The sequence below is a fragment of the Botryllus schlosseri genome, chromosome 10 (genome assembly GCF_051294905.1).
Source record: "Botryllus schlosseri isolate E-star chromosome 10, Bs_hap1, whole genome shotgun sequence".
Classification (NCBI taxonomy): Eukaryota; Metazoa; Chordata; class Ascidiacea; order Stolidobranchia; family Styelidae; genus Botryllus; species Botryllus schlosseri.
Window position 1 is genome coordinate 1,068,128 of NC_137245.1, and position 12,744 is coordinate 1,080,871.

Genomic DNA, 12,744 nt, shown 5'->3' on the forward strand with positions numbered 1-12,744 from the left:
ACCCAAGTGCCCGAACTAAGCGGAGTCGACTGTACTATAAATATATATATGGGGAGAAGTGTTGGCAATGAGCTCCAGCGACAGTTTCTTCGTACAATTGATTCCAGTTTTCACAGAACGCCTACACTATTTGAAAAGATTATTGGAATTAGTTATAGTAGCGGTAACTTGGACGTAATGAAGTTTACAAGCATGTAGTATTGAGCTACGTACGTCACTTGAAATAACCTGTCGGTGAGATCGCGATCACTCTACAACAATGAGAGATAGGTCTGGTCTAAATCTTGAGAAATACCAAATCATGTTTAATCTGACGTAGAATGGCGCATATTTCAAATTTTCTTGTCATTCATGCTTTTACCACGTCATAATGAGTGTTACTCAAATTTTCGATTCGACTTGAAGCCTAGTATTAGATTCAGGATAGAATCACGGTGTTGTTCGATGTCGCCGATGCCTACTCACGACACTGTTTTCGGATTCATTCCTGGCTCGTCATTTAGCTTCTGTCTAGAGTCTTTTCACCTTGCCCTACATGAGAGATCTATCGCAGTTCAAATATCAATATACTTTATGTCATTTCCCCAGGTAGGCCTATATTTCAAGTTTCGACTCAGATATCGCAAATAATATAAACGGGGATATACAATGAGCTTGGTTCAGTCCCTCCGGAGAATCCAAATCAACCAGTTATTAAAGTTTTCATTGTCCCTATCCCCATGGGTCCCAAGGGTGTGGTGCGATCGTAGCCACCGGCCACGACGATTTACCGACACAACTGCAGCCGCATGGATACTGAAAAACATAATATGCGTTGATTAAAACCCGACACATATCTGATTTTGAGGTGATACCGTTAAAACCTTCACCTTCATCGATAACACCGATATATTCGGTCGATTTTCAAAAAAAATATATCGCATCTAGCTTAAGCCGCGTTTCCAAAACTTCTGACCTCTGAATTGAGCAGCTATGGCTATGCTTAAATATGAAATAACTAGTAAGGCTGTATCGTAATATCTGTATGCGGAGTTGTTGTTGTTGTTGTTGTTGTTAGTATTGTAATACATGGTGATCCGCAACTTTGGCCTTTTACACCAGGTCTAAATAGTCTGAGAAATCCATTAGCGTTACAAGTGTCTGCCGGTGAGGATAACAAATTCAGCCACAGGCAATAAAATTCGTGGATCTGATAAGTTTTGTGTGCTGAAACGGTACGGCTAGATTCACCGCTGTGTAAGCAGATTTGATATCGGGTCAGTAACGAAGCATTTCAACTTTTTTCAGAACACTCAAATGGATCTGGCCTACTTATATTGAATACACAAGTGGTTTGTGTTTTAGGCTACTTCTACTTAATATTTTTGCGCCTTTTTAGGCAAAACTAGGCCAAGAAAACTTCATCGGAAATCACTGCTACTACTACTTGTGTACGAGTAGTAATTTACGTATTAAGTGCCAACCATGACTACTTTGACCACCTCGAAGTGTAAGCTACAATAAATATATCAATATCACCAGTCCGGTGGTCGTAGAATGATCTAGGCTGATCTAGACTTTGCAGGTCAGTCGAAATTTTCGGAATTGCACAGTGGAATATGGTACCGGCAATATAATTCTTGCTGATGAGCGTATAATTGCCGTACTCGAGCAATCATCTCTCACCAGGCGCTTTGAATCAGTAGAATTAATATTCATTTCATTGTGCACATCTCAAGCAGGTACGAGTAATTGAAAATATTGAGCTCAATGCAGATAGTATAGTTCTCCTACCCGTATGTAGACTTTGAGGAGGTATAGTAGTCCGTCGTGTCTGATAAGCTTCTTCAATGGTGGACTCCAGCAAAATCTCGTTCTACAATTGCATCTTGACCAGGGACTGGAATTGCATGACTTGTGTTCCGACCTGAAATATGATCGACCAGTTACGGAAGGTAAGTTGTGACAACCAATAATGCATGACTTGGCATTGTTTAAAACAGTGGTTCCCAACGTGGGCGATATCGCCCCCCAGGGGGCGATTCGTCAGTCCAGGGGGGCGAAAATAGCCAAGGGGGCGATAGGGGGGCGAAAACGGATGAAGGGGGTGATAGGGGGCGATGGCGCGTTGAAATGGCTATATTGGCGTCCATGACCGTAACTGCCACACCCAAACCCCCAATTGGGATGGGGGGCCCGAGTTTGAAGGAGGCCCACAGTTTTGTCGTGAATTAACAATAATTATAGAGTATTATTTTAAAAATTTAGGCAACTTTTTCAAAAAGTTTCGCACTGCGCGCCATTCCGTATCACATATTTCTTGCTTATTGGATACCCTTCCTCCAAGAAATAATACGCATGGGTTATAGAAATAGGCATCTCGGCGTAAGCCATTGTCACACCATCACGCACGAAGACATATGAAGTTTCAGGCCATGTAACATGCGACTCCGAGAAGTGTGCCAGAACGAGAAAACCTTGGCGGAAAAGGACTGCCTTTATGCTGACCGACTTCGATATATATACGATATACATATATATTCTATTGTCCATAGGCGCATGAATGGCTGGCGCCAAATGTTCCTGTCCTGGCAATCAGAACCCCACAAAAATGCCATCTCGCAGAGAAAAATTAATTGCCAGTGCAGAAATACCAATTTTAAATCGTGTGCGTCTTTTAGTCTGGTACGTATGGGCGATTTGAATATATTTTGACATAGCAGACAGGCCACGAAATGTCATTACGTAACGAAGTCATTATACCCACGGGTCCGCCCGAATATATTCAATTATTACTTACGGGCCCTACATTTTCCAAGATACCGCAATCAGCTTTACCGGTGAATCTGAATACATGAGAAGAGAGAGGATAAAAACTTGACAGCAAGATATATGCAATTCCCGATCACATTGACCGATTCAATCATGAATGATAGAAATTTTTCGCGCTTCGCGTGAATTAAGACGACTGACTGAAGAGTTCAACAATTTGTGCTGAGAAGTAGCGGTAAAGAGGTATCAGGGGAGTTGGGTCTGAGGGGAGGAGAAATTCGCTTTATATCCCTATGGAGGGGGGGGTCAAGACCAACGTATTGGGGCGGGGTCTGACGAAGTGCTGTTACGGTCCTTTTGGAATCAAGTCGGAGAAATCACCATCACCAACTCATCAAAATTTAGCTGGAAAAGTGTAATTTCGAGGTCGAGCCGAAAAGTTGTCATTTTTTCTTAGTCAACTCGCCGGTGATTTCAGTCTGTATGGCCATTTTTCGGTTCCCAATATTTGGGGGGCGATGATCGGTGTGAAGTTTGAAAAGGGGGCGATGAGTCGAAAAAGGTTGGGAACCACTGGTTTAAAACGACTGAGTTGCGTAACCACTTATATCAATGACTTTCAACCACGCTGGCCAATTCTCAATTTAGTTAGCGGATGACTAAACGATAGATCTCTGTCCAGACCTCATCACTGCATATTTGGTAAGCTAAATAAGGATTACACTTTCACGACCCCCCAGAAAAAAGGCAGGCGACTCCCCCTAATACCAACAACCAATTTAGAGCGTTTAAATTTCTATATCTATTGGCTCGGGCTCGATATTGTATTGTCTGACGCATGAAGAAGTATCAATCCATATCTGTTGATATATGTTTATATTAACTTCTGAGACGTTACCGATTTACTGTTCTACTTAAATTTATCGCAATATCAAGTAGTAGCCTATTGCCACATTAGTATTTATTTTTATTCAATTTTATTAATTTCTTTTGTTATAATGGGGTAGACTTACAGGTAGGGTTGTGTTTAAAACAAAAATCAATTTAAAGCAAACATGTTTAAAACAAGGCCCTTGTTTATAACATGTTTTTTTTATTTGATTTGATTTTGTCACACATATTAAATTGTGACGTCCCAGAGGATTGATATTCACAATTGAAAATATAGAGTGACTATCGCTCCTTTGACGAAATAGGCTTCAAACTCCTGTCATGTACGGACCAAAAATATCTTCAACTAGGACTACATCGTCTTGCAGCTTTTTTACAGTCGTCGGTCATCATCACTTTAACATTCATTCCGTACCAATGATCTATATCAGTGGTCTGGAACCTTTTTTGCCCGAAGAGCCATATTGGCTGGATTTTTTCCATTTCAACCCCCAAAGAGCCATACATGCCAATAAACTGTTACGTCACAATTGAAATTTCGTGACGTCATGGTAGCACTAATTCGAACTCACTACATGTGATTCCTTGTGTACGCCACATTTTCTCTGTAAAAACTGTTAGGTATTGTTCGAAAATAACGCTCGAAACGAGCTGTGTCGGGATCAAGTCACTACCTTCGAGTCAAGGGATATTTCGAGTCATTGCACATTTTGACTCGAGTCAAGTCAAGTCAAGTCAATCGATTTTTGGAGGTGACTCGAGTCAAGTCTAGTCTAGTCGATTCAAATCGAGTCAAGTCGAGTCAAGTCGAGTCAAGTCGAGTCAAGTCGGGTCAAGTCGAGTCAAGTCGGGTCAAGTCGGGTCAAGTCGAGTCAAGTCGAGTCAAGACGAGTCAAGTCGAGTCAAGTCGAGTCAAGTCGAGTCAAGTCGAGTCAAGTCGAGTCAAGTCGAGTCAAGTCGAGTCAAGTCGAGTCAAGTTGAGTCAAGTCGAGTCAAGTCGAGTCAAGTCGAGTCAAGTCGAGTCAAGTCGAGTCAAGTCGAGTCAAGTCGAGTCAAGTCGAGTCAAGTCGAGTCAAGTCGAGTCAAGTCGAGTCAAGTCGAGTCAAGTCGAGTCAAGTCGAGTCAAGTCGAGTCAAGTCGAGTCAAGTCGAGTCAAGTCGAGTCAAGTCGAGTCAAGTCGAGTCAAGTCACGAGTCAAGTTGCCTTTTCGAAGTATGAGGCCGGATTACGTTGATTTTGAACCAAGGAACGAATATAGAGTTGAATATACCTGCAAGAAGGCGCTGTATCGCTCACATATACGTTACGGTTACCATACGTCCTCTTTTAAGAGGATTTGTCCTCTGTTTTGACTTTTTTGAAAGTTTCCTCGGAGGACGCCCTTTTGTTCTCTTTTTTGAGATTTTGTCCTCTTTTTTAAAAATTTTGGTCATATTTATAGCAAAATTCGACTGAAACGCCGTGAATTAACACCGAAGTGACGCTCCAGCGGGTATTTCGGGAGCAGACTGAAGGAAATAACTGTATTTTGGGCACCGAGCGATAGAGGTGACCTTTTGTTTACTTTTAGTCAGCCGACAAAATTTACCATTTTACCACCAAAAAGCGTCCTCTTTTTAGGTCAATTTATTTGTGAGAAAACAATGGAGACTCAATGAAACACACGATCATTAATTGATTGGTCCCTCTCACGGGTTACACCAGCGTTTCGTGATCAATCCGAACATATGCAAGATACGGTGACATCTAACAACACCGATTACTAGATGACTTGAAATTGACTCGTGAATTTTTCTTCGAGTCACGAGTCAATCCCCATTTCTGATACGCCGAGTCAAGTCAAGTCAAGTCATTTCAGCAAAGTGACTCGAGTCAAGTAAAGTCATACGAAAAAGGTGACTCGAGTCATCCCAACACTGACGAGAGGTAAGGCGCAGACGCGCCAAAAGCCTCACCAGTAATAACGCAATTAATCGTAAGTAGCGTAGAATTTAATATTTTTGATATTAATCGAATGTGACAGTCACACTTATTCCGAAAATCTATATACTTATCGACTTTTCAATTCTCAAAGTATTCGGCGGTACCATAACTTTGCGCTACACGCATACATTTCATCGCCGGTACTACAGAGCTACTTACCAATCAAGAACTTGGATAGCTATGGCGTTGTATTTCGAGTTTGTAATTGTGACTGTCACGTCCACAGAAGTTCATTTAGCGCCGTAGATCAGAAAGACAATGTGTATTTGAAAACTGCGTTTTATTATGGGCGTCGCCATGTCTGCTACGCTTTTTGATTAATCAACGTATCGCGCAATTCAAGATTTTGAGTCGGGTACATAGAATTCGATAGTGATATCGGTTGCCGGCGCGACAGTCACTTAAATTTGATGATATTGAAAATAAGGGGTCCGAGCCCCTAAACCTGAAGACGGCATTTTTTTATACCTCTCAATAACATGTTTAATTTCATACTACCACTTCAATAATTGTTCTGTCTGTGATGAAAATTGACTAACCAGTCGTTGCAATATTGATCAATTCAGTACAAAAATAAATATTTGGCAAAGAGCCATATCTTATACCCGAAAGAGCCATATATGCCTCACGAGCCATAGGTTCCCGACCACTGATATATATCTACCTACTATATATGTTGGATCGACTATGTGAGAGTGCCAACCATCCCATACCGTATACGTCGGCTATATCGGGTGGTAATGGTCGTCCGTAAGCTCAGGCTGCATGTTTTTTGAAAGTTTTTGTACAAATATGGCATAATTATACAACTGGAAAAAAGCGCAATTAAAAAGACGCGTTTGTTTAAAACACTGTTTAAAACATGTTTTAAACAAAGTGTTTTAAACAACCGTATATTTTAAATGCAACCCTAGGTGATGGATTTTTATCAAGACTCCTCCCCCTGCAAAAGGCTGATGGACCCATTCAGGCCATGTCCCACAGGTTGGGAACCACTGAAATAAACTAATACATTCAAATATGGACTTATGGATCTGTGATTAGTCGATTATTATGCAATACCTGCACGTCTCTCCTTTCACCCATACCCAATGGACAAGGCTAAACGGCAGTCCGTAGTAAAATGCTTTGGTGACACGACGATAACATTTCGTTGTTGGGCAATAGCTATTGTGTCCATGGCATTTGTTTTTCGGCGCCCTGTTGAAATAAAGGTGACATAATTCCGCCCTGGACATGAAATAATAAAGTAGATCTGAGTACTCACGACGTATACTTTGGGCAAGTAGGTGGTGGTCTTGGTCTAGGTCCGGGAAGAAATCCTCTAGATGCATCCATTGTGCCTGCACTTGCTTCTTGTTGTGGTGGTGGTCCATCTCCGCCAGCCGCTTCGCCGGTAAGAGTGTCTTCTGTTACTGCATTTTCAGAGACGACAGGTTCGACTGGCTCGGTTTGTCCATGGCTATACTGGAACAGCGTCAAAACTACGACAAGCAATTGGTATATCAACTTCATATTGAATGCCTTGATAAACTATACCTATCTGCAGGGAAGCTCTCTTATATATAGGCAGTTCTGCGTGCGTTCGACTTGATGTTATATTGGCAGACCGAAAAAAACGTGACTTTCAAACATTGTCATTCGAAGCTGTGTCATTGAACTTTTTTAGAGTTCGGGAATTTTCCAAGTCATAAACAACAATGTTTTGAAGCTCGTAGAACTCTACCTTCTCGTCCTATGCTATCAATGCCTAGAAAACATCCATGCCAGATATTCCATGCCCTAGGCGGAGCAGAACAGTTAGAGAAATTTCATCTTTTCCAAATTAGATTAGCCTTAAAATGCTAGCTGAACATTTTGTCCAAAATTGGATTAGATTTAGAATTAGTGACATCTCTCAAACTTGGAAATCGAATTAATGTCCGAATTGCCAAGAACAACAAAACAAAACAAATTCAGATCATGTGAAATCAGAGTTCGTTCTTATACGCACGAGAATTGCGAATTTATGTTCATCAATTTCGGCTTGTTTAGCACTGCACAGTAGGGCTCTTCAAAAATGACTTTTTTTCTCAAATCTTACTGGCTACTTGATAAAATTGTTAGTTTACCCAATTTAAGCCTACACACAAAATTTGGTTCAATTCCAGCCAGTAACCGCTTTGCTACAGGAGAAGAAAATTCTATTTATTATATAAAAATAAATAACAAAAAATTTGAAAATTTTCTGTTCACCCCATGAAAGTGTAAGCCTGTCTATAGAAACGATGCTCATTTTTTTTTTTTTTAGGGGTATCCGATGCTCACCAAATTTGGTTCAATTCCAACCAGTGGAAGCGGAGTTATTCCCGTCGAAAAACTTTGATTTGAATAAAATAGTATTTACGGTGAGCACAAATATAATAAATAAACAAAGAATCGGTCACCGTAAATACTATTTTATTCAAATCCAAATTTTTCGACGGCAATAACTCCGCTTCCACTGGTTGGAATTGAACCAAATTTGGTGAACGCCGTTTCTATAGACATCCTAACACTTTCATGGGGTGAACAGAAAATTTTCAATTTGTTTAATATTTATTTTTATATCATAAATAGAAACTTTCTTCTCCTGTAGCAAAGCGGTTACTGGCTGGAATTGAACCAAATTTTGTGTGTAGGCTTAAATTAGGTAAACTAACAATTATATCAAGTAGCCAGTAAGATTTGAGAAAAAAAGTCATTTTTGAAGAGCCCTACTGCACAGTCTAAGCTGCAGCATTTTCAGGAGAACCAGAAATTACATTAGAATTAAAAAGAAGAGCATATCAACATTTTACAAATTAGAGTAGAATTGGATTACCGGCATTTTGTTTATTCTAATTATATGACTAGAATTATTTAGTTGTGCCAGTCTGCACTAGGGGAACTTGGGAGGATGCGATAATCCAAGTCTACTGTTGGCATTCGCATGGTGACGCTCGCTTTGTCCCAATGTATGTTTCTGTATATATATGTGCTTGGAGGTTCACTATGCTGTAAGTTTCATTTTATGCTATGCTATAATTCCAACCAAGAAGAAAAAATATAAGTCGGATCCCGAGAGGGGACTATTTATACAATGATTCCCGGCCAGGACCAAGGGATTCAGGCTGCCTGGTCTATTTAATAACAAGGCCAACTATTAGTAATGTTGTAGTTGTGTTGTAAAACGCGCGACATTCATCTAATAAAGTAGACAATATACGTTGCAACGCGGCAGGCGAAGATATGATGCAAATACGCTGATGTAAAGTACTGGCGTAAGACGGGCCTGTACCTGTACAGTGTACATAGATGAAATCGTATCCTTAATATAGGACGATAACGTTTTTCAGAAAGTCCCTGGAACCAAAATAAATATTATTCCATATCACTGCCTGTCGTAATGCGAATACTTCCATCTGCAAAACGCTTGGGGCGAATCTTTTGCAGCTGCAGACGCACGGTCGGCATTCGATAAGAATTTCTTTGCGCGCACTTGGATGCGAATCTTACGTCGATACGATATGAAATTGGCTAAGCCTTCTGCTTAGCTTCAAAGTGTTATGCCATTTGACAATTCTCCGATCTCATAATTGAACCATTTACTGGTGATAAGTATAGGTATAACCACAGTCGAGCTTTCGGTGTAAGAACTTGTGGGATATCACTCATGATGCCACCCCTACAAATGTTAGCCATGGCGATAATCGTCTTTCTAATCACTGAGTATATACAGCCAAGAAATACCATATATTCGCAAAATATGAAACTAAAAGAATTCACACCGAATGTGGATTATGATATTCATAGACTATGCAATTATCGGTGTGCAAGTGCTGAATCATATAGTCTTTTTTAAGCAAGCCATCGTGCATCATTTAATCATTGCTTTTCTCGTCCTTAGTTTCAAATTCCTCTGTAATTTACTTTACATTACAACGATGCTGTTGCTGTTACTGTGGTATTGACACCAAGAAATAAGTTAGTAAAATTGCCGTAACAGTAAACAGAAGACAGGTATTGCTTTTCCATCAAACTCGAACATAAATTTATTGTGCTTCTTCATGAAATCATGACCGTGAATTACATCACCGGACAAATCCTTAACCACTCCGAATGTGATATCCATATAGAAGGAAGCCGTAAAGATACCTGATACTTTGACCGTCGCCATCGTTGGCGCATGTGATATGGTGGTGAACTGACCTGGCGGCAGGAATCCTACTTACTAGTAACTCATCAATATCATTTTCGAAGGAATCAGATTCTAATAGAACGCCCACAAGTAATTGGTGAATTTTAGCAGTGCATTACGCACGCCAAAGACAATTTGGGACTTCGAATAGGAGTCGAGTATTCTAGTATCCCTCATTTTACCGTCATAACGGTATGAAGGACGTGGGAAGTTCAAATACGTTACTTTTATAAGGTCACATATAATACAATGATTTCATGACATTAAAGATAATTTGGTATTTTCTCGACGGTGTCCATTTCGTTGCACAATGGGACAATGGTGTGGGTTGATCACAACTAGACAGATGTGTCATTTCCACTAACGTGCATGACTTTGTATCACATGCCTCGTATGCTGCGATACAGTGACGTGCGGTCCAATGAGGCAGGTGAGGCAGTGCCTCAGCTGTCGTAAGGGCGAATAAGTGAAAATTGTGAAAACCCTCCATGAGTCGATGAATATAGATTTTTTTCATCGATATTCATAAATAACTAAATTTGAACATTTTTTCACGCAACATCATCAATTTGCATAATTATTATTTTAAAATACAGCGCGAAAGGAGAGTTGTGGCACAGGTGAGGCACGGGAGGGTCGTGCCTCACCTGCGACAATGCAATTCACCACAAATAGCTCGGAATTCAGAGTAACTGGTATCAATCAAATGATATCGTCACACTGATTCCGAAAATCCAAATATTAACAGTGTCAGACCACCAGAACCCCCTCAAAATCGCCAAGGAAGGTGACATTCGGCTTTAGTACAAACAATGCCATCGCAGAGAAACAATAGCCAGGCGAGGCACAGACGAATTTGCCTCATGCACTATTCGGTAACAATTGGACAATCACAGCAATGTGAAACGCGCTAGCAATTTCGGAATACAACAATCTTGACTGTCTTGTAGGAATTATATAGTAGCGACGGCCAATACGTAATGCGGAGCAAATACATTCCCTTACTTATGTAGCTGTAGGCTGCATTATTGTCGTTGCTTTATGCTTCGAATAATTTATACCGGTACTTGAAGAGATGGTAATTATCATCCGTCTAAACTTGCCCATTTCGCATACTAGCGACCAGTCCTACATGTATTGTATAATGTGGAATTGCAACGGTTATCAGTGTGTAAAGAAAATGCTCTCTATACCCGCTGCTGTTGTTATTCAAATTTTGGATCTCTTTATCATGTAGGCTACTTTACGTGCGTGTGTGTGTGTGGGGGGGGGGGGATCCGTGCCTCACCAGTCATGAACCTCGCCGCACGTCACTGCTGCGATACGACCGATTGAGGTTTCGAGATTTCCACAATGGAAAATAACATCTGTGCTGCAATAATCTTTGTTAATAAATTCACTCTTAGTGGCAACAAGCATGTGTGATCAGTACTCGAAAATAACATCCCTCACTGCTGCTCGACTCGAATAAGTAGAATTAATAATCGAGTCAGATTCGCGTACTCGAATAATTGTGGGCAGCCCTAGTCTCATTACAATAAGGTAACCAACCGATTACTGGCCGGCGCGCGTACGTCACACAATTAATTCACTGGCCCACACAAAATTTCAGGTTTGGGTTTCGACAGCTAATTTTAGCTAATATTGGGGCGCTCAATCCGAAAAGGACCTCAGATTTTCTCTATCACATCACGCTTTTGAGATATCAAATATCCAATTTTTTTGAAAATTAAATCAATTTTTCCCCCTTCTGTTGTCAAAACAAGGGATTCTGATGCAATAAACACTGTTTTACCTGCAATAATCTAGCTTTAATTAGCCCACAAGCGTTTTATATTATAACCACACAAATTTGCGTTGTCTTTAATAAAATTTCATGCCTTGCAATAAAAAATAGGCGATAGGTATGATTAGGTATGATATTCAATACAACACCTACATTAACATTAGCACACACTTCACTGTATTTTCAAAATATATGGACTTCAAATGGTCAAACCGTTTATTTAGAAATAAGTTCATTGCAAATAGCCCGGGTCAGACGGCGGAAACTGTATGTGAGACTTATACTATGACCGAAGAATTGGCGGTAGCAATTATGCGTAAGTTTGTAACACTGGTAGGGCTGCATTTAAAACAAATGGTTGTTTAAAACACTTTGTTTAAAACAGGTATTAAACTGTGTTAAACAAATGCCTTGAAATTGTGTTTCTTAAATTGATTTTTGTTTTAAATGCAACCCTAAACATAGGCACTTGACATGGAAATGTTAGTTTATTATGCATTCGCAGACGACACAGGCTAGATGAGATTTCAATGCATCAATAATCAGCCTAGCCCCGAGCGATTTTCCTTTAGTTCAAAGCCATTGCTATGTGTGTAGTCCGAATTTCATATTTGAGAATTCTCTCATAACCATTCATGCCATCAAACTATCCATTGGATGGTATTGCCAGCATTCTGGTTGTACTTTGTGATATGACGATAAGGGGCGCGCGAAATTTTTCACTATCGTAAAGGATGGGGGTGTATAAGAAAGTTGAAAACCACTTGCTTAAGCGGTGTCTTGGAAAAGCCTACAAGTGGGCCGTACTATACAAGTCGGTAAATACGGATTTGAAATAACGAATATCGGTCTGTTGTGAAATGACATATGTAGTCGAAACACCATGACTATAAAAAACCACAACAATAACAACCAAAACTAGCGCACACGTGTCGCCGTTTTGCGTGAATCGTGATAACGGCATTCCGGTAAGCCTAGCTGATTTTCTTGCAGCCATTGCTAGCTCAAACACATGAACTAACAATGCCGTAGCCAGGGCGCTGACTTTTAGGTTTCGAACACCCTCCTAATTCAAACTCGAAACCCTGTCCTTTTGAAACACCCATTATGTGTCCAATATTATCAATTACGCCAG

General features: G+C 40.3%; 1 protein-coding gene across 1 annotated transcript; it reads right to left on the reverse strand.

The window, feature by feature from the left end:
- Nucleotides 1-553: 553 nt before the first annotated feature.
- Nucleotides 554-7,180, reverse strand: LOC145448643 (uncharacterized). The gene is made up of 4 exons (XM_080327089.1): nucleotides 6,893-7,180; nucleotides 6,688-6,825; nucleotides 1,774-1,906; nucleotides 554-795 (listed from the first exon to the last, which is right to left on the reverse strand). Exons 1-4 carry the CDS (start codon nucleotides 7,138-7,140, stop codon nucleotides 712-714), a joined length of 603 nt encoding a protein of 200 aa, XP_080183215.1. The 5' UTR covers nucleotides 7,141-7,180; the 3' UTR covers nucleotides 554-711.
- Nucleotides 7,181-12,744: the final 5,564 nt, after the last annotated feature.

Coding starts and splice junctions, on each gene's coding strand:
- LOC145448643 (XM_080327089.1), bottom strand. CDS start 7,140: ATGAAGTTGATATACCAATTGCTTGTCGTAGTTTTGACGCTGTTCCAG. Junction 6,826..6,892: donor ACTTGCCCAAAGTATACGTC/GTGAGTACTCAG, acceptor TTATTTCAACAG/GGCGCCGAAAAACAAATGCC. Junction 796..1,773: donor TCCTCAAAGTCTACATACGG/GTAGGAGAACTA, acceptor TATGTTTTTCAG/TATCCATGCGGCTGCAGTTG.